Raw genomic sequence first — 26,136 nt, 5'->3', positions numbered from 1 at the left:
ATTTTAAAAGGCAGGGTTCCCTGAGGCCCACTTCAAAAACTTCATAAAAATTAAAGTTATTTACAACAACTGCAGTCATTTGTGATTTGTTTGTCACACATTTGAAGTGTCATTTACAAGCACATCACTGATGCTGCAACATCGGTGATTCGGTTACTATGCTGGACAGTGATCGTGGGAAAACTTTGGATAAACCAACAAGCAGCAAACTAACTAACAGACATGTAGCCATTGTTGCTCTTACTGGAAGTAGATGATGAAAACTGGAAACTGCATTCACGTTACTTTCATGCTCACCCTGCGTTCATGTGAGGTTCATGTTCAGTTAGGCATTCAACATGATGAAAAGTACTATCACTGAATTATTTAAGATAACAAATACATTCTGCTTATTGTTTCTACTCACATAACTATGAACTGCTCTTTGTCAAATTCAAGGAAATAAGAAAACTGCTTTTCTTAATTTTTATTTACAGCTTCCTAGCTTTCTACTAATCATCTGAAATTTTATCAGTTAATGTATAATTTATTAAAAGAAATAATTTGAGAAGTTGCACAGGATACTATATTACGTCATTTTACATATGTATCGGCAACCAAATTGGTTTTATATTACTGAAAACAACAGCGGTTCCAAACTTTTGAATGGAAAAGTAAACCGTTAAGTTGATGCCTATGAATAAAAAAGAGGAAAAAACTCCATCCAAGTAGTAAATATCATTTAGAACTTTTATGGAAGCTAGATTTAGAAAATGTTGAACCACCATCATTACAATCATTAGATCATCCTAATTCCTATGTGTGCCTCATTAAAAGTTAATTAGCGGAATGCTCATGCTCGTTAATGCATTTGAGCCAATCAGATGTGTCTAAATAGCTCTATCTGGTATAAGGCCAGTATTTCTGCTTTAAGTGCTTTCATAATTATTCTAAAATGTGCTTTAAAAAGTAAACAGAAAAAAATGATAAAAGTAAAAATAAAACACTTCTATAAGTAGGTGTGTCTAAACTTTCACTAGTAACATATAGGAACGTTCTTCAGCTGATTTACCTGTAGAGTTTTGGGCTAACTTGGTACATATGTGATTGGCTGAAGTAAGTTTCACTGGCTTCTATTCACGCTTGTTATGCAAGTTTAGAGTCTCGAAGGCTGGAGCTCATTTTTTGTGATGGTGTTTTCTCTCCATTAGAGAAATCTCCTCGCGTGTGGGCGGCTCTATCACCTTGAAACGCGTCTGAACCCAAACAGCCCTGCTGTTTAAATGAGGGGAGATTACCATCACACTCACACACCTACTCATCCAAACGCATGAGCACACACACGCAGCAACACATTTCTCGCTCTTCCTTTCTTCCTCTCTTTCACTGCCCCTCTCCATCGCCTCTTTTTCCTGTCTCATCTCCTCCTACATCCTCAAGAGAACATTCCTGATATGCCTTATAAATCTCCAAGGCCAAAGCTCACGCTTGGTGTAACAGGTTTTTGGTATACAGTATTTATATGTAGTGTTGAGCGGGTGAGCTTATCTTATCAGTACAACAGCAGATGAACTCTTGAGGACTCTAGAGTCCTGCTTTCCGAATTGCTTCTCTCTGCGGTACTTCTGTGCACCTCAACAAGCATTAATCAGTTAACGTCTTCCACCTGTGCAGATTTCAAAATTTATCATACAGTCTCATCACAGATAGATGGAGGAAAAGACATACAGTGCCGACTGTAACGAATCTCATTCCCAAAGTACCACTTGTTTTAAAAGTCCTTTAACAAAATGGATAGCTCCGGGACTAAAATCCGATTGGCTAGACATGCTTAAAGCCACTGAAAAATACTCAAGAAACTACACATCCAGTTGCATGTGAAGGTTTGAAGACCTCCCAGTGCAATTACATGTGTTGTTGATGTTCTAGGTAAAAATAAGTATCACATCCTCTACAAGGCTTCAATGTGTCATTTTACTGCTCATTTTAGTGCACAATTTCTGTTTATTTGCTGAGTTTAACATACTAGAACAAAAATAAAACAAAGTCTAAAATGTGCCAGAACTTTTGCATAGACCACATTTTATGTTTTCTTTCCCCAATATATTACATTCATCAAATAATCAGTTAGTGTGCATTAAAATGTGCAGACTTGCTCTCTGTAAAGGATATGTTGACTTATTTTCACTTATAAAATCAACAAAACAAAACATCATTTGACCAGGGACGCCTAAACTTTTGCATAAGACTGTATAACCCCAGACAATGATTGTATTGATGACCACGTCTGTCAGTCAGTCAGCCAAACTGTCCCTAAGTGCTATTTTCTCTGTTATGTGAAGGAAAAATTCAGAACAAACCTGCAGTGAGAACAGCAATGGAAACAAATTAGTCTGAATTATTAGGCTAAAGCCCTGTTTGAGCTGGATTAGTTTTACCTAATACTTCTTAATTTCAATGATTACTGATGGGATCCGTGAAATTATTACAGAATGAATCTTTCATGTCCATAGTTGTGGGAGGGTAGGATGGCTGGCACCAAATACTGAAATGAGATGTAAAGTCTCTTCCCTTGTCCAGGGTCAAGATTATTATTACTATTTTTTTTTTTGGTGGGGGGTGGGGGGGGGCAACATTATAGCCACAAAACATGTTGTTATTGTTCTGAAGTATGGCGCCTGTCACGTAATCCTGAGGTAAACATCTGTGTGATGACGTTTCGACCCGGGCTACTTAGGGCAACTCAGGGAAATCACATAGATTCTTTATCCTATATGAATCGGCCAGTCAAATCACACACACATTACGTTGCCAGGCCTCCTGTGGCTAAAATAAATGCTTGAATAGGTGTTAAGAAAAGTTTTGTATTAAACTACGCGGAAGACCATACATTATTACTTTACTGTGATGTCAATTCGAACAGGACTACTATTACTAAAGGAGCTCCAAGTTTGGCGAAGTAAAAACTATGGACACTGCAGATTCATACTGGATTAGAATCAAACATTGTTGGTAATCTCTCAAAATATAACACCTCCCCAGGTAAAACTAAACCATCTTAAACAGGGTTAAGTTAACTTTTCTTAGCTGCTGACAGCTTGATAAATTAGTCTGATTAAACAGAACTGTGTCGTACTGTACCAGATTAAACAGGACTCATACTGGCTATTAAAAACATTCTGTGTAAACATAAATAATAATGCACTTGTACGCATATCATCATATGTAATGTTTCATTAAAAGTTTGCTAAAAGATCTTGCGTCTTCCTCAGCATGTATCGCACCGACTACCACTTGTGTTAGTTTTTGCTTTAGCTCATCTGACAGGGCAGCTTTTTAAATAATAAAATCTTTTCAAATGTAGTCTGTGTGCTTGTAAATGTTCTTTTGTGCTACTGAACATTTTAGACTGTTATCACAAGTGCTACAGAAGCTGCAAGACGGCCTGAACTAAAGTTTGACAAACATATCAACAGTAACTCAAGCAAGCACCTGTCTCCATCCATTCTCATGTCCAAGGGTCCGTCCTTGCTGAGTGAGAAGCCTCTCTCTGCTGTGTCCATCTGCATGGAGGAGTAGCCAGCATCCAGCAGGGCAGCGTCCACGCTACCATTCCCCAGACCGAGCCCTTCCAGGAGCTCCTTCAACTCACTGAAGCGTCCAAGCACTGGTTTCACCTGGCCTCTACCCAGAGAGAGAGAGAGAGAGAGAGAGAGAGAGAGAGAGAGAGAGAGAAAGAGAGAGAGAGAATGAGAGATAGACAGAGACAGAGACATCTGTACTGGCATCTCTGTAACCCAATTTGTGGCAGCTTTATAACCTCAGTGATGTCTTTGTAATCTGACACAAGCTGGTTGTAAATTTTAAATTTTTAAGTTCCAGATGACGTATTTATAACTTCGTATCTTTCTGTAAACACTGGTTTGGTTAATTTTATTTATCTAATTTAATTATCTCATATTCTTGTTATATTTAGGTATTAGGAAGGTCCTAATCTAGTTTTCTTTTTTCATATTCAAAGCTGCCAAGAATGCTACAGTAAAATGTACAATCCTTTTGGTACATGTGCTGTGTAATGCACTCTGAACTGCTTTTAAGGTTTATGAACACATTTTGAAACATCCATTTTATAACGTTTTTATTATTGCTTTATGATCCAACCTGACCGATTCAATCATTTTGGCTATCGCATACTTTAAACACATTCTGAACTGATATTGATTTTTGGGTATGTATGCAAAATTTACTTTTAAAGTGTCTAGAATATGCTACTTCATACATCCAGCTTGTCTAATCTGCATTAGGTGGCATGCTTTTTCTTGACTTTGAATTTGCTGCTATATTTATCACTAATGGTTACTTTAGCATTTTTAGCTAATTTATCTGTTTTAAAAATGCTTATCATAATCTCAGTAGAAACACTGGCACTGCAGATTGTACAAACCCAACTTCAAAAAAGTTGGGACAGCATGTGAAATGAAAAACAGAAAGCAGTGGTTGGTTAATTCTGTTTACATGCATTAAATTAAACACAGTACAAGAAACACAGTAATTGATGTTTTACCCAATAAACTTTAATGATTTTTGTAAATATACGATCATTTCAAATTTGATGCCTGCAACACGTTCCAAAAAGCTGGGACAGGAGCATGTTTACCACTGTTACATCATCTTTCCTTTTAACAGCACTCAATAATTGTTTGGGGACTGAAGACACAACTTGATCCAGTTTTGAAAGCAAGACTTTTTGTCATTCTTCTTTTATGCAAGTCTTCAGCTGTGCAACCAAACAAGGCCTTTGTTGTCATATTTTGAGCTTAATAATGCAACATATGTTTCAATGGGAGACTTCAATGGGAGTTCTAGACTGCAGGCAGGTCGATCTAATCATAGGCTCAGTGTTTCCACTACCACTAAACAAAATTACATACCGCCTACTTGGAGGAGGAAAAACTGCAAGATTTCACACATGCTAGTATGTTTGCAGCCATAATTCGTTCATATGAATGCTTCAGACCATAATAAACATATTCGACACAGCTGAAATTGCTACTTGTGAAGATGGGCTACTTGTGAAGGCAAATATACGTAAAAACCAAAATGTAGCCATATAAAATAAAAAACAAGATGCATCAGAATTAATAAAAATCATTTTATAATCGCATCCTATCACCTTGAATCAAAATCTAATTGAATTGTGAAGTGCCTACAGACTTCCATCTCAGTTAAAGCATGCTTCACTCGGCTACAAGACCAGTCTTTCACATCAGATCTGGTCATCTACAGTAGGAATAGTGTCTTTGCCTTTTAAAATAGCATAGTATTCAATTACTTCACTAAGCCTACATTGTTCCCAATGAAGAATTAATGAATAGGTAACAAAGATGTCACATGGAGCTAATTTCTCTTCAGGTTTCATGTGTGCTGCTTATTAATCTATGAGTCATGTGCTGGCACAAAACTGTAGTTCCTAGCACTGCTACGTACACTAGCCATCACTGGATCAGCAGTATCATGAGCATCCTAGCTATAGAAATCAGAATAAGTAGGACTGGCTATTTCTGTCACATCTTTTACTGACTGCCCACTGATATGCATGGGCTCAGGATGGAATTCTATTTAAAGCAGTAAGATATTTGTTTTTGAAAGTTGGCTAGGGGCCTGTAATATATGCAAGTCATGCAAACTACCCTACACTAAACACACTGCCAGAGTGGACACCGAATCAAATAATTATTAGGATTTATTAAACACCCAAACCAGAAACCAGGAGTCTAATGAGGCATCTCGGTGACCTAATTCCAAAGAATGATAAAGAAAGCTGCTATACAGAACTGGCATCTTTGTAACCTAATAAAATACTGGTGTTTTCATTACTCAAACCACTAAGATGTTTTATTATGAATTATGAATTGAGGTTTCTTAATATCAAACCTAAACATATAGACACTACATTTTTGTGTAATTATTTACAAAGAGATTACCAGAATCTTTTTAAAAGATGTTTGTTTAAAAATATAACATTTTTCTAACATATTAAAAAAGTAACAAAACTTTTGCTAAACAAATCAATAACTGACAAAAACACTGTAAATGAAATGAACAATGAGTCATACAGAGCGATCTGTCACTGTATGTCATACTTTTATCTATAAAAATATAAAAAATAGCACAGGTAAAAATAGTAGTAGTCATTTTGAAACCAGAAATTAACTTCTGTTCATTGTGTCAGAAAATAGTCTGAAACTTTTGAAATTACAGAAATTTCAAACATTTTTGACTGATGGCATTTGGCGTGACGGGACAATTATTTAAATTCAGATCATTTTTGGCTGAGCCATTAAAAAGCTTTAAAGTCATGACAGCTTGTTGGAAATTCTTGGAGTAAAACACTAAAAAGTGATGAAGCAGCTCGCTGTTTTCTGTTCTGATCTATAAAGCATCTCGTTGCAGTTTAAAAAAAAAGATCGTCAAAACTGATTTACAGCAATTTCATAGTAACATAGGACCAAAGGAGAGGTTCTGAAGCTACAGGGGGAGCAAATGATTAAGTAAGAAAATACAGAAAGGTAGCAAGATTGTTCAGTACTCCTGCACTAACTTCAGGGTGGCCTCAGTGTCCGCAGTCTCACTAAGAGGGAAGGACGACAGGTGCAAAGCTACTTTAACGTGGAGCTGGTTACCCAGTTGCTAAGGTGGGCATTCATGACTATTGCAGTTCATAAACTGCTGCACATGAGAGAGAGACAGAGAGAGAAAGAGGGAGAGACCCAATAATATGCACCCTACAGGGATGGTAACAAAATATCATTCCATTTGTTTATCCTCCTGGAGAGATGGGTGGTGGTAGACAGATATGCTGCAGCATTCGAGTTAATTCAGCACAGGTGCACGTGTCTGAAAGCATGCGTGCACACACTTGCGCACACATGCATACAACTTAGCGTGTAGATGAGTAGTATGGAAGTTAATGGAGACGGTTTTATTTTGGGTTGGATGTGGAGGTGGGAAAGTGACGTGCGCACTGACGCTGACTCCTTTTCATCCTTAATCATTCAGATGGACACGTGGGCGTCTGGGTTCGTCTCTCTCTCTCTCTCTCTCTCTCTCTCTCTCTCTCCTTTTACATTCCTCTCTTTATTCACTTTCAGCCTTCGCCAATGCAGTTAGACATGATCACATGAATGGTCATTGTAGTTAAATCATATTCCAATCTAGTCTTGAAGTGGACCACCTACCTTAGCTTTTCTCTTTTTCTAACCCCCCCTCCAACCTTTCTGCTAAGCAGCCATACATTTTTCATGTGACCTTTTGTAGTTGGAGCATGAGTGGAGCATGACCCAGGTAAGAAGCTATAGATCATGCCAATCAGACGAGAAGAAGAAGGAAGAAGCTGCTGCTGCTTTTGGGGATAAGCAATATCTCCCTACACGGGCAGACGGCACACCCATTAACGCTCCTACATCCCTCTAGATTCCCCTGTTTATGCTATGAAATACCTCCTTACATTTTCTGTCTGTTTAGGTCATGTGTAGCTCATCTAAAAGTGGATAAATTGTGTGGAAAGTGCGCATCCAAACTTACAAACGCTTCCACATCTGTGTTTGGAAGTAGAAGAAAAGATATGTGGACTCTTGCGGGGACAGTCTTGTTTCATCCTTAACATTTTTGCCATGTTTTTGTCATTTTCTGACAATGAAGCAAACAGAAAAAAGTTGTAGGCTTGAAGGTACAGAATGAACATTAAAATGCAATTCATTCCATAAGCAATTAAATAATTATGTCATGTAAATTTAATGTGTAGCAAGATGATCAATACTCTTCTAAACCTAAAAACCAACAAAAGAGTTTTGTGAAGCTGTAAAGGCAGTGATATTCACTAAGAGCCTACTCTGTGGTAAAAACTAAAAGAGAATTTAGAACTAAAACTAAAATTGCCATCCTGGTTCCTGAAAAGGTTATATCAGTATTCATGAACACCACCAACCAGAAGGATTACAAACATGCTGGTGTTACTTCCAACGCATCTCCTACAGCAGAAGCCTAGCAGCATTGCTAGGCTTAGTGTGTTTTACTCTGCCCACCCCCACATCCCCAAAATCCCATTGCAGCATGGGAGTCCCCTCCTCTCCACCCAAACACATTTCCAAGAGAACAGGGAGTGAAGGAGAAATCACCACCTCCGCCTCCCCCTCCTGTTCTGCTTCCTCCGCAAGCAAAGGTCCTCCTCCTCAGCCAGGGGGTGCTACCCAGCAGGCTTTGGGGTGCCTGGGCCTGCACGCCCACGAGTAAGCTGAAAGATCAAGGGCGAGGGAGCAGCTCGGTAAGTCTGCGCCCACGGCTGGGGCTTCCCTCACTCCTCTACGCCAGGGAGTGGGCTTTCTCCCTCACTCTCTCTCTCTTTCAGCACCCTCATTAATTTGTTGGAAAATCTATAGCAAGGCATTCTCCTGCCCGCCCACGCACACTCTCGATGGGAGCCGTAAACCACCCACCATGGATCAGTGGGTTTGGAGGGAGAGAGGAAGCATCCCAGCCTGCTTGAGCTTGGGGCGCCCCCTCTTTTCATGTCAATATGCAGCCAATTTAAAGCCTCAGAGGTGCCAAACTCCCCCCTGCACTATTTTCCACACCTCAAGCCTCTCATACCTTACTTTTATTGCTTTGTTTTCCAATAATTTTCATTATCTCTCCAAGCACAGCCCCAACTGACCAAACAATAAGAACAGTAGCTAGAGGGAAGAATCATGTGTCACTACCAGCGACAAGTATCGACAAAGGGTTATTGGGAGGACCACAGTATAGTTGTTAAGATTTCTATAGTGCTAACACTGGGAAGGCTCTTTGACCTATAATCTCACTTATGTACACCCTGTGTGGAGTCTGGGAAAGTCTATTTAAAGAATTGGATAGTTGTTTTCAGCATAACACAGAGAGCACAAGAGTGGTTTTCTGGACGTCTGCTGGGACTTAAGATAATGACAGACTGAAAATGTCAGTGAGCAATATCTTTCACAAATGTTTGTTTGACTGATTTATTGGGAAACAGACATATAGGCTACTAGTTAGATAAATAAAAAAAAACCTGAAAGGGAAAAGCTTGAAGTGTTTTACTACCTACTATTAATCAAAAAAATCTGTATGGCACTCTCTAAAGTCTTGACAGGTTAAAGACATAAGGTCATCTAAAGTGACAACAACCATTTCCACTGTATAATTCTCAGTAAGTAGAACACTACAGCAAGTTCACAGTTGTGATGTGCACAGGTACCTCATTACTAAGCTGTATTAGTGGCAGTATTTCAATATTGAAATAACTATTTTAGTCACTTTCATGCTTTAACAAAACTTTAAAATGTTGCGGTTTTGCTCGTGTTTGTGAGTAAACATACATATTACACTGTGCCACTTTGAAACACAAGTGCTTAAATGTGAACATGTTGCCAAAGATGCATTGCTGAGAACATGATTGAGAAGGCAGAGATAGTATAGCTTTATTGCTAACTAGGCTACCTACTATACTTGAGGTTAGCTAGATCCAGAAACAGTGGAAATATATTTTTCTGACAAACTAACATGTCAGCACATCGTCCACTGAGGAGAAAATACCCTGAGTAAGACAATGAGTCCTTGACAGCATCCAGTGTTGTACCTGTTATCTGTAGCTTTAGGTCACATCTGAAGAGGCAGCCTCTGTGTCTCATCCAACACAAAACTACCAATTTCCCTCATCTTTTTTTGAATAATAAAACACGTTTTAAAAAGTCTGCTTGCTGCTAAATTTTTGTGCTATTGATTTTTTAAGCCTCTTAACACCAGAGCTATAAGCTAATAGAGTAAAACTCCAGCCATACATTCATTTTGGCCCAAGTGCTTTTGTTCTGGTTAACCGGATGTCCAATCAGCTATGACAGTTATGTCAAGAATTAAACATTTTATGTTATTTATAAGGATCATTCTTCCTTTTCCACAATGTGCCATAAAAACATAAAGCATTTTTTATCAAGGGCATAGCAAGAGACCTTCTGTATAGCCCATAAAAACACTATCTTACCAAAACAACACAGCAGAAACAACAAAGGAACCACATATAAAATGTACCTGGCAGTGCAAGCACTATTATGGGAGTAGGCTGGTTCTATGAAAACTTTGCATTTGTATTCTAGCTGTTTCTTTTCTTTTTAATAAATCAAAGACAAATTAAGTTATTTCTGTGTATTAAATTGTTTCTGTGCGTTCACTAACATGATGTGATCAAATCTGCTATTACCACACAGAAACATTCATCACCAGCTATTTCAAAGGAAAAATTAATATCTACATTCATTTTATTTGGGCTGCAAACACAGAAAAAACTCTGGAGGCGAATGAAAATGATATCAACGCATTATTCAGTTGAAAATATGATGACGGTGCATCCGTGTAGCAGATAAAATTAAAAATCGAAAGAAAATACTGTAGATCTGCCCAAAGGAGTCACACATTCTGGAGACCCACATTTAGAGAAAATCTACCAAATATCTACCAGCTTAGGAATTGTCTGCTGATTCATCTTCCTTTAACATAAAGTGCATTCCGAAAACACACAAAAACTCTCCTATGCTAAGTTAGTTTCGCCTTGTTTTTGCCATTTGCCACGATAGAAGAATGTACAAAATAGTGGGTTTAGTGGGGCACGATGACTGGTTCGCGGGCCTGTATAAGTTAATCATACGTGTTGTGGCATCATAACCCCCCTCTTCCCCATCACTGGTCTATCAAAAACACACTGGTCCACGCTGTTGAAAAGGTTGGGAACTCTTGACCTAAAAAAATCTTTTGCGTATGCGGGAAGCCGAAACACAGAGGAAAAAAATGTTTATCTGTGTGGTCGAGTCTATGTGCATTAGAGCAGAAGCAACCCTGATAATAAGTATATAAATATAATTTCGCTATGCAGTTTAGATGAAAATTCAGCTCATCCCTTCAGCCAAAGGTGTTTTTTTATTTGCTGAACTACTTAAAAGATCTAGCAGAAAAGAGACACTGGCACACTACTTTTAGACAGTTTTACTACAGTTTTACTACTGAGCTGTTGACATTGTCTGCTGTGGATGCAGTGTTTTCTTCAGATGCTCAAAGATGACATTGTTGCTGTACCAGGTGAGCTCACACCACACCAAAGGAGTCCAAAAGCCTGAGACCACACTGAAAATCTGGTATTCTTTTCATTTAAACCCAGAAATAAACAACAGAAAGACTTTTGTATAAACTTTTGGAGTCGAGTGAACACAGTCATTAAAGCAATTATTATGCTGATGATATAATTTATAATGAAACCTTTGGATTAAGTTAGAATACACAATAGAAGTTTTTTTCCACAAGTGGTCTCAGACTTTTGGACCCCACTGGATCTTACAGGAAAGCATATTTTCAGATGACCTTAAAATGATGTTTCCATATTTGCATAGCCATGTACTGTAGTCTCTGCTATCTGCATTTTCCCTGTTTCAGTCAAGTGATGTAGAGCATAAACGTCATTAAGCCAACTAATCAATAAAAAACTGTTGCCAACAATTATTTTACCAATGTTATCAATGGCATTGATTAGTTGTTGCAGCCCTAATTTACAATGTTATTCTTGCAAGTGCAGAAGAGGAAAGAAGGAAAAGAATTAGATTGATTCCTTAATCCACATAATACTTAATTTCCTATGAATACTATCCACATGCAGTTTGCTTTGACACCATTCAGAAAGAATGACTGTCTAAATATGTATTAACAGTACTAACTATTATTAGAAACCTTTCCAGCTTCGGTTATCTGTATGTGCTCCTATGGTGTTCACTGTTCTTCTGAGTTCTGATGTTAGATCGATAGAAAGACTGAGGAGAAAGAGATTCTGCCCTAATTTGGCCATACGTCTCTGAAAATGATCTCCATCCCTTCATAAACGGAAAGACACGCAATAAACTGTACATTTCTTCATCAGCTCTGATTGATCTGCGATCTTATTTAAAAACAACCATTACCAAATTAAACCGAGTTAATCAAGGTGAACGAGTTTGAGCTAGTAAATAACATGGAAGTGCTCCACTGGTGACCCTCAGGCCACTGTCAGCAGGAGGTGGAGAGAGAGAAAAAAATCAAACTGCTGTGCATCTCTTGCTCATTTCACCTGCGGAGGGAAAAATCAGTGACATGCCTTGACACTGGGTGATCAATAATTGAGCGAAAACACTGATTAAATCGGAAGAAGAAGAGAGCCACTGAGCCCCTCCCTTCCTCCTCGTCCTGCAAATGCCAAGCTTTCCTCATAGCAACGCAATGTTACACAAAGCAGACAACACTACACCATTTGCAAATTACCCTACCTAATGCAACAAAGCACAACATAGTGTTATTCAAAATTAAGAACATCACTCAGACTGCCACAAAACTGGAAAAGAACCTGCAATTAGGTCTAGAATGACTGCGTCTGTAAATTTGAACAAAAACATATGAAACAAAATCTTTTTTTTAAGGAAGTAATAATGTTTTTCCCCTCATAATTCTGGTATAATTCCAGTCCTAATGGTACTTAATTATATTCTCCACCCTGTGTACAATAAAAACACTGTTGCTACTGTTCCTGAGATGAAAGACTTCATTTTACATCAAAACAATACACAAAAGGCATTAAGAAATGCCTGAAATGAGAAATCCACATACATCTAACGAATCACAACTAAGGGCTTTGTAAAGGTGGGATATCTTGTCATCCATTTTGTATATTTACCCATTACCACCACATTGAAGAAAAAATGTTTTAAACTCTCAGCTGCCTCTTATAAGGTAACTCCACCAATGGACATATTCGTGAGAGCTTTCGGCTAATATTACATCAAAGAAAAATGTCTTATCCCTACATATGTCGATTGTAGGGATGCGTCAATCAAAAATTTCATCCCCTCATCCAATCCAAGTATTTTAATATTGAGTATCTGCTGATACAAATCCAAAACAGTCTTTGCATTTTGCATAGACAAAACAGCCACATAATTTAGATAAGACATTCTAGGCTGTAAATGAATACTACAGTAAAATTACTTTATTTCGGTCTGAGTTTTGTTTTTGGCATATTTTTATGCATCAAATTTGACAGACATACTTTATGATTTGGCCACTAGTTACTTTGATATTCTGCAGTGAAATCACTTAATTTTTTGAGGGCAAAAGACTACATATGTAGACTACATATGGGAAATGACTATTTCATAGTGTCACAAATACACTATGATTTAATTTTGGTCTAACGCATGTAAAGCAGTTCTCTCAGTTCTGAACATGCTATAAACGGTGGTATAAAACCAGAAGCAACACGGCTCGCATGGAAAAACATGGCAGGAGTGTATTTTGTACATGCTTCTGGTTGAATGTCACCCACAGTAAGTGGGTGTAACAGCTGCTCACTCATATTTTATGTGCCCAAACATAGTGAAAACACTGTCACTGTGAATATTAAAGATATTACTATCAAGTTTTCATATTGGACTGTAAAACTGTTGCACAATGCAGACATTCACACCTCTTTGTAAACTTCTGGAAATGCACCTCACTTCTGCAGGTTGCAAATAAAGTCAAATAGAAAAAAAAGAATCAGAACTGAATTGGGCTTCAAGTAGCTGATACTCGATCCACTTGATGTGTCTGAATCAGCTTCAATCCTAATCCTTTCAATCGGATCAGGACATCCCTAGTCAGTTTCAATGGAGAAATACCATGTTACAGCGCAAATGAGTAAAGTTTGTTCTAGTTAAGATGATGATTCAACATGATGGCGTCTAAATGTCTGATGATGCCATAGGCCCACACGACACACACATTCACGGCAGTCACAGCAAACGTGCTGTGTTTATGTCACATCTTTACAGGCATTATGTCAAATGGTATTGTGTGGGGTGTTTGATACGTGGCTTGATATAATTAATTTGACTATGTGAGAGGCCATAAACACACACGCACAGACTGTCCCTCGCCCAATGTGCCACTGGCATATGAGAAGAGTCGCCACTCATAAAACTCATAATTTCTCACTGTACTAAGAACCATGGCAACTTGCTACATGGTAGTGTGATATTTATTAATTATTCGTTTATACAGTTTGTCAGTTTTTGCTCAGCACCAGCAATCCACACTCAAGAAATAACTGGAGACTGGAATTTTATCCAGCCTCTGAGTTCAGCTGTTGGTTCAGATCACATGAAGTAAATGACTGTCCACTCTTTGTGTCTTAACATGAACCAACCAACATCGACGGTTCAACCAACCGACGTTCGGAGCTGAAAGTCTGAAATACATGGACGCACAGTGATGTAACTGAAACTATTTATCTGCGCTGTATGTGTGTTTGTGCGAGTGAAAAACTATATGATAATGTATAAACTACTACATAATATTAGAATAAATACAAAAAAGTAAAAATACAGCACAATGTAACAAAAATTCCTTGTAAAGTTAGTAATGTCTGAATTAGAAGAACACGCTGAGAAGAACACAAGTTTGGCTCCTGAATTCTCAGTGCATTCCAGCCATCACATGGACTTCAGTTCAATTCCATCACCAACACACCTGATTTAATTAATGAAGAACTGATTAGCCACTAATACTGGGCTTACTCAAGGAGAGGGCTGGAAAAATATTTAAACTAAAACTCACACATAAAACACTTGCACTGTTTAATAAAATCATGCATTGTTGATCTGTATTCATCGCAGTGTTAGTTGTTTTTTTAACAAATAAATGATTAATGACTGGGAAATGCTTATATATCATTTTCTCAGAAACCGGTCAGCGCAAGCACTGGGCAACAGACACAAAGCGTTGCAGTGAGAGAGTCAAAATCAAGCTTAAGCTCATTCTACACGCTAGTCAAAGATTTAATAGAATAACTGTCAACATCATTTAGGAAATGTATCACATTTGGTACCAACTGACTAACACTTCACAAAATTGCTGTTTTCAAGCTAAAAGATATGAGTCACAAGGTGACTAGACTAGCAATATTAGCTGAGGTAACAGACAATTAGCATTAGGGGGTTATTTTAAAGACTTAAAATTGCTTGTCTTTCAAGCCAAATTTTATCTACTATCAGTTCTTGCAGTTTTACTCTGGTTCTAATCTAATGAAGAAACAGCAAAATGGTAAGTGGTACACTGTAGTGCTCAGAGAAATTAAGCAGGTCTGAGGTCGAAGTATGAACTGACTTAACGGCAGATGTGTCTGCACCTTCATTAAAACAGTGGTTTTGAATTTTTGAACGCAATACAGCATAGCGCATCCGGTGTGTGGTAGCCTTAGGATTTGGTTAAAGTGCTGCATAAATCATTACAAACAAAAAATGCATAAAGCTCAGGGTAGTATTTTCAAACTCTATCACACCTGATTCTGCTTAGGAAGGACTTGATCATTAGCTAATAAGATCCGACTCCTGGGCTAGAGTTGGGGGTCCAGAGAGAAGAATGTGAAGAAGTGTGAAGGAAAGAAATCATAGGATTGAGCCCAAACCCTTTGCTACCTCTACTATTATTAAATGGACTTCAAGGCTGCTTTACTGACACCACGTCAATTCACTCCTATGACTTTCCACTGACAAGCTGTCAATTAGACGAGGCAACATACAGGATATACTCTATACTGGGGCACGAAATTGATAGCAGCCTTATTTTCGATGACACCATATGGGCATTTTCCAGTTTTCACACCACTGACCTCATGATTCAAAAGGCTTTATGATATTTTGTTTTCTTTTTGCTATAAAGCCACACTCCTACTTCCGTATTTCTACCTAAAACAAGCTATAATAACAACACATTTAGAAGTTTTGCAGTTTTACTACTACAGTTCACTGTATATTACTCGACTATACTAGATTTTGAAATGGTGAGAGATATGACTCTCACATCTATCCACAACCCCACCACCAGAACAGATTCAACGTTAAACAGGCTAGCATGCTTGAACCTAGGAGTTACTGCAAGTTATTCTCTGTTTTTGTTGAGGACAGGAGCCCATTAGTAGAATCAGGTGCTGGGTACAAATACCTGTAGACACTGCAATCCTTTTATGGATCCAGTTGAGTACCTGCGCTCTGCGCAGTACCTGGGAAAGACAATAGCGCCTAGCAACCCAGTAAGAGTGGGAGGCTGTGTGTCACAGCTCCAGGAAGTACAGAGAGAGTGGGCAGCATCGTAATGGCCGCTCTGTCTGCTACCTCACATCAAAAACACCTGCCAGCCAAAACTCTGATGCAAACTCACGCTGAACGAGCCCAAACTCTGACTCAAACTCGCACCGAATGAGTAAATAACGCACGTATAACAGACAGGGCAAAATCACCCCACCTGCTGTTTTCCAAAGAATAACTTTCACAACACCTACCCAGAATGCAGCAATGACAAATGTTTAAAAAGCCTAGCTTAAAGACATTGGAACGAGTAAATATAATTGGGGTGTAAGGCTAATTAGCGCTTCTTTAGCTTCATTTTATCTTAGCATCTTCATTAGTATGGTTAAGGGTGGGCGATATGACAGAAATATAACATCAACACTACACATGGATTACGATATGTGGTTTGTAAAAGTTGGAACATAAAATACACCAGCAAAATATTTGTGTGACATTTAAAAAGGGCTACAAACATGAACTATTTAAGCTGGTAAAAATTAGGGATGCGCAATCGGACTTCGACAAGATCGGAATCTGTAGATTTCTTCCTCTGAACTCTTCGTCTTTTTTTTCAGGTTCGTTTACCATTAAGGCAAACTTTGTAGTTCTATAATTACAGACTGTAGTCCATTTTTTTCTCTGTGTACTTTGTTAGCCCCCTTTTTGCCCTGTTCTTCAATGGTCAGAACCTCGAAAGCACCACCACAGAGCAGGTATTATTTGGGTGGTGGATCATTCTCAGCACTGCACAGCGACACTGACTTGATGTTGCGCATGTCCAGTGCTGCTGGACTGAGAATAGTCCGCCAACCAAAAGTATTTAGCCAACAGCGTGCTGTGGGCAGCGTGATGAAGAACTAGGGGACAACCAACACAAACTATGCAGCAACAGAACTCCAGTAGCACTGCTGTGTCTGATCCACTTGTACCATCGCAGCACCCGCTAACACATTTTCTTTGAGTAGTGGGACACTGAAGAACAGGCTAAAAGGGGGCTAAAGTTTGCAGAAAAACAGATGGACTGCAGTTTGTAATTGTAAAACTACAAAGTGCAACTATATGGTAAGTATGTGCAAGGAGGTGTACTTAGTGAAGTGATGTAAGTAAGTAATGACACAAAAGAAAACCATCATTGACTTTTATTACAGCTTCCATTCTTTTTTATATTCAGTCTTAGAAGTTGGTTGTTTTTTCTGCTTCTCACAATCCAATCCAATTCCAAACACAACTTTATATGCATTAGTAACATTTTTATTACTCCAATCACGGTGGTATTAATACATAATAGCACCGATCCTTCTGGCAAACACACCCTCAATAAGGTATAAGCCTATCAAAAAAAAAAAAACTTTAAAGTGGTCAATAATGCATTTTGGAACTGAACCATTCAATTGTACATGATTCATTCTTCCAAATATCCAGTTGCCTCTTCCTTTCGATGTTGCATTTTATTTTTTTTTCCCTTGTTTTTTTATACATAAAAGAGTTTGACTTGATATATAAACACTGTTAGTTTCAAAACATACTATTCAGGTCTCAGTCCTCATAGTCTATAAGCTGCAGAAACAGCCTGTTCTGAATTCATCATTTTTGTGATGTCACAAAAATCAACTCATTTACACATATCCACCTATTCAGCCTATAGCAGTTCAGCCCCACCCATTCACACTAAAGTTATAAGAAGTGTTTCAGCCCAGACTGCTTTGTGAATGAGGTGCAATACAGCAAATCAGAGCAGAGGTAATATGTCAACAAAAAACAATTTCAACTCTAAAGGATAAAGAGAGGTTGCAAAATGGTCATAAAAAAAAGTGCATTAGTGGACCAGAAGAAAAGTGGACCACAAGAAAAATAAATGATATGGGTTCTTTAAGAATTTAAATTGCCAGTTTGGCTCATTAAAGACCAAATAATGCTATTTATATAGTTTTGGCTAATAAAACATACCTGAAAGTCCACGTGCTAGTGTGTTTAATGTGTTTATTTAGCCAATACAGTGCAAGCTTCGGGTTACAAAATAAAAGGCCATCTGCCAATTCGGCTGTAAAGAAAAAGGAAACAGAATCAGGCAAAAAAAATTCTTGATCAGTGCAGCCCTAGTAAAAATAAATGTATTAAAAAAAGATAAATATATACGGCTGATATCTAATTTACTGCTTGTTACTTTGTAGTTTATGCAGATACTGTACACTAATTCTTGTTCATAGGCTGTCTGTAACCAGTTTAAATTGAAGTCTTTTTATGACACTTGGAGCTGCCCAGTGTTGTAGACATAGGGGCAGTACAAATGATATAGTCAGAAAAGTGCATTGCGATGTACTTTAACAAGACAATAGTAACATATCATCATGCTGTCCAAGCCAACCATGGCCAATGTACAGTAATCCTTGTAGTTCTCTCTCGCTCTCTCACTCCTCCTTCTAAACATGTGTGACTTTCTATGGGTTTTCCAGTACTCTAACATTCCCCTCCCAAGTCTCCAAGCGCACTGTGGGGGTTTCCTGAGCTTCTCCGCGGCTCCGTTACTCACCAAACGATTTCAGAATATGCGAAACACTTACATAACAACTTTAAATTATTAACTTCTTTATGTGGTTTAAACACAGCGTTGGAGATATAAATGTGTTACGTAAGATCTTATATTATTAAACAGGACAAGTTTCATTGGTGAGCGTGTATATGTGTGTCACAGTGCGTAGATGTGTCTGAGGGGGTGTGTGTGTGCGCACGAGTGTATGCGCACGCATGTGTGTGTGTTCCAAATAAAGTCTTATAATTGCTTAAAAGAACGGGCCTATTTATAGTCGTGCAGCCCACGATGCTGACATCATTTAAAGGAAAAGGTGTAAAGAAAGAACAACGCTTCGCTGACTCAATCACACACGATTCTGGCGGGAGAAAAAAGCAGCAGCTCCTTGAAGTTGGAGATAAAGTACAGAATATTAGGTGCTAGTGTTGTCCTTGGAAAGCTATTCTAGAATGATCCAAATGTTCCTAGAATGGTGGGAACTTCCTGTGTGCCATTTCAAAGTACCGGGTAGAAGCAGCTGGCAAATTTTTAGGCCTCTGTTCTTCATAAGCAGCAAAACACCAGTGACAGCTAAATGCTAAATATTATGTGAAAACTATTTTGATCCACAATAGATATCACTACATTTATCAATGTATGACTAAGTGGACTTAAAATAAGGAATATTTCTGGATCTCTTAACAGATATAAAAAGGCGTCCATATTTCTGGAAACTCCCTTTTTTTTTTTGAAGAAAGCACACAGTTAGCATAGTCCATTCTCTGATTTTCTTTGAACAGTGGACACTGCGTTCCTGAATCTTTAAAGGAGTAGTTCTGTGAAAATCAATTATGCAAATATACTAAATTATTTAATGAAAATAAACATAGGCATCAATCATTGTTTTAAAGTCAAAGGATAATAAGACACAACCTTACACAAAAGTTTGAACACCCCTGATCAAATGACATGTTTTGTTGATTTTATAAGTAAAAAGGTAACATATCATCTACAGGAAACTTAAATATGATATTTCCAGCTAATTTTAGTGCACAATTTATATCCATTCGCTGTGTTTAACATATTAAAAACATAAAACATAAATGTAAAATGTCAGAGCATTTTCATAGGACAAATATTTTATGTTTTGTTTTTTTCAATATGTTAAAGTCAGCAAATAAACTATTAAAGCAATAACTGTGCATTAAAATGTGCAGAAGTATGTTCTCTGTAGAGGACTTGTTAACTTATTTTCACTGAGAAAAGCAAAAAAACGTCATTTGACCAGGGGTGCATAAATTTTTGCATACAACTGTAATAAGTTAATAATAAAGAACAACAATTAATACATAACCACAAAACTGAAGTGGTCAAAGTGGTTTGAATACAGGGCAGCCAATCACAACAAAGAGCATTTATGTATGTGTAAAAGTGCAGTACATTTATTCTTGAATTATACGTTTTCCTTGAGGTCCACTTATGATGTTTATGTACACACAGTCATAATTCATTTTTATATAACCATTTTCCAAGCTCTCTTTTTTATTTAGAATTAAACAGGCTGTTTTTGTCACTGTACCTTTAAGACTAATATATATGTAAATGACCTCTGTTCTGACTGAGCTGTATTGCGCCCTTATTCAAAAACCAGAACAGCCTGAAACACTCATTATAACTTCAGTGTGAATGGGTGGGGGCTAAACTGTTTTAGGCTGAATAGGTGCATGAACGTAAATGTGTTGGGTTTTGTGACATCGCAAAAACAATGTATTCAAAATGGGCTGATTTTCAGCTTATATGCACTGGGGAGTGAATAGTACATTTTGAAACTTTAACCATGTTTACATACCGTATCAAATCTTTTATCTCAAAAAAAGAGAGAATAATCCTGCTTTAACTAAAGAACTGAAAGTATTGAAAGTCAGCGCTTTGGATTGTTTACCCTGTTGGGGTACTTCCGATACTTCATACAACACTACTCTGAATTTCTCTCAGGAGAGAGCCACTCGGTCATTAAGACAGACAGCTGATTTGTAAACCAGTGGTGTGTCACCTGAACCCAACCACAGGAAAAGAACAGCTTATTGCTGTAGACGGGTTTACATAAAAAGAGTGAAAAAAAAGGGCTTTCTCAATGTAAGCTGTTAAGCCGGAAGCATGCTCGAGTGTTCCCTTTAAATAATCGAAAAGCAACAATTTCCTGCCAGCATAATATAACGTGACCCATGACCGCATCAGCAATACCAATCTATAAATGTTGTCCTGAAATTCATTTCTCCTCTCCATCCTGGAGAGCGAGAGAGCGCAGACACAGGCAGATTAGAGATGTTTGCTTATGGAGGATGAACAGAATATGTTATGTGTAGGGCATGTGTAAGCCTCCTGTCGGATTACTGCTCTTTTTTTTTAATGCACATTCCACTGAAAGGTAGATCTGTCCTTAAGAGGTTAAGGGACAAATGTTCCCCTCACCCCAAATGTAGTCGATCAACCAGGAAATGTTTTGTGTCTGAAGTTTGCTTCTACAGTTTTGTACTGGAGCTACGAGCAGGGGCATAGCACCAACGCCCCCCCCCAAGAAAATAAAGGAAATTATAAATATATATAATGCTGTATTTCTTTATGTGGTTGGTTGGCATGCATTTAAGGTTCAAACAGCTGACAATGCAGTAAGTGTGCTCTGAATCAACCTTGCTGTAGTTCAGTGAGGGTTAGACTTAACCTCTGTTGAAAACATTCAATGTAATCAGTGAAATTCATATGAGAAACCTTAAAAAACACCATTTAAATATATTTACTGTCATTTTCAGTGAAACTGCTCAACACATGACTGCTTAGAAGTTTCCTATTAGCTACCTACCATGGTGAGCTTGTCTCAAGTCTTCAGCTGCAGTTGAGAAGGAAGAGGCGCTGCTGTCACTCCCTCAGTGACTGTGGAAGCTTCTGGAACTAACAATGTGTGTTTTACAAGTTAGCTGCTGAGCTGAGGCCAACTTCACTAGACTGTGATAGCAGAAACACTCTCTGTTAACTACATTAGCTAGCTATTTTAAACAATGCTTACTTGCTGCATTTAATCAAATTCTGTGCTTGTTTATCAGCTTGTGCTTGTTACAAATGACTGCTAATGAAGCTAACCTAATCGCTTATTAGTTAACCTAGCTAGCTAGTTAGCTAGCTAGCTCACGTTACTACAACATATTTAGAGTTTGGCAATTCAGACTCACCCGTTATCTGAAAGAAGCTCGTCAGAATTTGCCTGCCCTCTTTTTTAGCCTTCTCTCTGTCTCTCTCCGCTCCTTTAGTTCATTAATTCCTGATTTTGGTTTCACTTTAACCAGGTCAGTACAGCTAAGCAGCCACTAACTGCCATCTATAGCCAACAATAAAGTTAATGTTAAATGTCATACGCGCCGGTAGGGGGGCCGGGGGCGGAGGGGCGGTTGGTGCAATACCGACAACAACAGGTAGACAAGCATTTTTATTTTTTTTAATAATATACAAACAAGTACGGAGCAGCATTATAAAATATTGAAAAATAACACACATACCAGGGCTTTTGGGGAAAAAGAAAACTAACTCATTGTACATATTTAGCAGTTTAAGTTCTACTCTGTTATAAGAAGAACGCAAAGCAACCAAATAACAATGAAATTCTGCACAGAATGAGACAAATTTTATCACTTTATCACTTCATTATCACTACATTTGTGGATAAAATATTTATAACAGTGTTAATAATGATTAATGCTAAGGTTACTAGAATGATAAAATAAACACTTAATGTCACTTAATGGCACTATTTTGCCATGTATGTCTACTGGACCCCCGGAAGAATAGCGGCTAGCGTGCTAGCGTCTAATGGGGATCCTAAAAATAAACAAATAAACAAAATAACCTGCATGTCTTCGCACTGAAATGCAAGTAGGTTGGAATAAACGGTGGAAAGTCATTTTTCAGTTTCAGCCCAAAAAGCTCTCACATATTTACAGGGGAAAAAATATTCAGCGGATTCACACTGTGAATGACAAAACTGCAAAGAGCATTTTTAAAACCAAAACTACCATGAAGAAAATCATTAACAGGATAAATAGATGACAGAATCTTAAAGTGAGTTTCCTTTACTTTGGGAGGGACCAGAAGTTTGAGGTAGTCTGTAGCAGCCTTGACCTACATAATGGATTTTTCACAGAACTAGAAAGATGATCATGGAAAATGCAGCCTTGTGTTAACAGAGTATCAAAATTAGAAACCAAAATCAATTTATTTCCAAGGCTTTTGGAGAGCTCCCCATTCAGTGAGGGCTTTGGTTAGTCAGGTCCATCATTACCCGCGGCCTGACGCCCCTGGCTACAGGACTAATGCATCTAACAAGTAATGGAAGCTTATAGCTGCCAGACTGCTGTTGTGTAAACTGTATGCTTATATCATCACACACTTGCCTCAAACTGCATTGGGTAACTAACTGGTTTCTGACAGTGTATGTATAAAATGTACGTATATAAGTACACTGACATAACTAAAAACAGTAGTCGAAGATATCTTAAAGCCTGAATTCTGTCTGTACTTTTGTATAGATAACAGAAGTTGTGGATGTTCATGTAAGTGCACAGCAGCTGCTCTGAGAAAAAAAAACAAGCTAAATGTTGTTTTACTTCTGTATTTTTTAATTCATTTGTCTCATACGTGTCTCTCTTACACTTGAGCTGTCATCTATGAGCATCAAAGGCTGTTGGAATTTGGGAAATACTGCAAGCTATACATGCTATCAGTATTAGCTGAGAAGCTGTGGAGGAACATTGGCGGATTGGGTAAAATATCTTAAGTATTTATATTAAGTTAAATTCTGAACGGATAAATTTAAAGCTGTAATTTTATATTTAAGCTTTACAATTGTTGCCATTGCAATTGCATTTTTAGGGTCTAAAACTCAATGTACAGTTATACGTTTTTTAACTTTCCACCATAACATTTCTCTGAAGAGATGCTATGTAGTTCACTCAAGGCCACAACCCACTTAAGACATTATATGCAAGTGACCACATGCTCTGAGACATTGCCTGAAGCACCTGGCCGAGCAATTAGTGCCGGAGGCAGTGCATACGGAAAGCTTGTTAGTCTCTGTACTAGGTTAATGGCTAATGGTTAATGGCTAACCCCAAGAGACTGGCTTTTCCTTTCGCTGTCTATCCTCCTTTAACTCATTAACTCATTACAATCTGATGTTGTCTTCTTCAACAACAAACTAGACTAACTTATCTCAGCTGCAACTCGTTACATGGGAGGTGAGGGACTTTGCATGTCTTACAGGCAATGATGAAACTCATACTTTATGAAGAATTTAAATCACTATACCAGATGAACCTGTATATCACCCACTGCTAGATAAAAATATGTCATACAGTGTCATGAGCAAGTCTATTTGAGATTACATAACAACTCAGTGAAGTTCGAGGCCTGAAGTTTGCACCAAACTGAAAATAATTTTTATTTGTGAACCATCATTTAGTTTTAACAGGGATGTAAAGTGTAAGAGTTTTGCTCGTATTTAAGACTTAGCATTTACACTGAAACGCAAGTGCCTTAATGTGTACACATTGCCAAGGGCATGTTGCTCAGCCTATAACTGGGCTAACTATTCTACCACTGTTAGCTAGAACAACAAAAAGATATTTAATGTTATCTTGAGAAACGACCATGTTGGAACATGAGTTTGTAAAGAAGATGACAATTCACCATGTACCGCTGGTTAGCTCTAGTGTTAGAGCTCACTAGCTCATCTGAAGGGGCGGCCTCCATTACTGAATTACACAGGGACCAAAAAGACTTCTCCTGGTAATTTTTTTGAATATTAAGATGTTTTAAAATGTGGCTAAATTTATATCCTGATAGCACCAGCACATCATTTCACTGTTTGTGTATTTTGATATGTTATTATCAGATACAAATCACATTTTTCCCTGCAGTTACCCAGACATCTGTTCATTAAGTCTTATAGTTATAACATACATTAGCCTTGTAGCTCCAGTGTAAAATGAGAGGCAAACTTCAGACAGCACATGTCTTGGCTGATGGACTACATTCGGGGTAAGGGGAAAACTGTACTGTATTGTAAATTTGATTATTTGCCAAATTATTTCTATAACACAATTACACTGAATCGCACTGATCGGTCTTGTCCGTCACTCTATGTGATAATGTGCAGTGCGTTTGAGAACTGTGACATGCTATTCTCTAACAAATCGAGCCTGAAATGTTCCTGTGCTGCCCCACTCGGCCCCAGCTCCGACGTCACTGCAGCCTGAGACAAGATGCTGATCGACTGCTTTCAGCAGGGGAGCGTGGATGAAAATATCTGTGGAACAAGTCCACAAGCCCAGGCACGGACACACACACATGCTTGTTTTTATACACTGTCAAGACATGAAGCCATACAAATGCATCATATAGCCTACTGTGCAAAAGTTTTAGGCACCTAAACATATTTTTTATACCATTTATCTGAGCAATAAGTGTGATGTTGCTTCTTTTTTCCAGTTCAAAGTTTGCTTAAAACTCACCCACCAGAAGCTCAAACTGTATAATTTTCTCCTGTGACTGCACTTTCAAACTAGCCCTGACGGTGGGTGGGAACTGTACCAAACACTCCACAGTATAACCAATGAAAAGTGAAGGGCCATGGTTCTACATAACCACCTCATTTGTAGATGCACATACTATCTAGAACCTAATTGCTTTATATGAGGTGAACTTTGTAAATCTCACATAGGGGATGGAATGAAAATATCCATATAAAGAGCATAGGAGATACAGGCCTAACATTAATCCACAGGAGATGGAGGGGGGTGGCATATGATTGCATTCCCCCTCAAATCTAGCCCTGCCTATAAGTAACAAGAACTTTCTAAGCCGAACTCTTGACATAACCTTAAACTCAGTAATCAAAAGAAATAGTTTTTCTGTTTTGAAAAATAGCTTTTGTAAAAAGCACTTAAAAGTCAGGAACATTTTGCTGGTCCTGACGTTGAAGACTGGATCTGGTTTTCCTTCAAAGTCAGGACATTTTCATCACAACCAAACTCAAATACAGACACAGTGCACAAAGGAACAGGTTGTGAACCCTTTAAAGAATGTGTTAGGCTTGGAATATTGAACTCCGACAACTTGGACTGGGCCTCAGAGGATAAAGCTGCTGGAAAAGATGGCCATTTGATGAGACAGCCACTCGCAGATGAAAGAGCAAGGCCCTGATGCTAAAGCCCAGGGTCATGTCGGAAACGGCCGCTTCGCTGGTGAGCTACTTGCAGGGTGACTTCTTAGGCAAACTTGGCAGGCGTGATTAATCAAAATGCTTGTTTAAGCGCTAAATGCTCACTGCAAATCGATGACAGGCACCGCTCTCACCACTTTTCTTTTGAATCGTGAGCCTTATTTATACGTAGCCATGTTTGTTTCGGCGCT

At 38.2% G+C, this 26,136-nt stretch overlaps 1 protein-coding gene across 1 annotated transcript in view; it reads right to left on the bottom strand.

Moving 5' to 3' along the window:
• The window catches only part of mettl15 (methyltransferase like 15), a 108,398-nt gene that overhangs the window by 22,509 nt on the left and 59,753 nt on the right, over positions 1-26,136 (bottom strand). Inside the window, exon 4 of the mRNA XM_036584466.1 lies at positions 3,472-3,663. Within this exon, the coding sequence (XP_036440359.1) occupies positions 3,472-3,663 (192 nt within the window). The remainder of the gene's footprint in view (positions 1-3,471; positions 3,664-26,136) is intronic.

The sequence above is a fragment of the Colossoma macropomum genome, unplaced genomic scaffold (assembly GCF_904425465.1).
Source record: "Colossoma macropomum unplaced genomic scaffold, Colossoma_macropomum, whole genome shotgun sequence".
Taxonomy (NCBI): domain Eukaryota; kingdom Metazoa; phylum Chordata; class Actinopteri; order Characiformes; family Serrasalmidae; genus Colossoma; species Colossoma macropomum.
The sequence above is the reverse complement of the archived record's forward strand: the minus strand, read 5'-3'. Positions and strand labels throughout refer to the sequence as shown.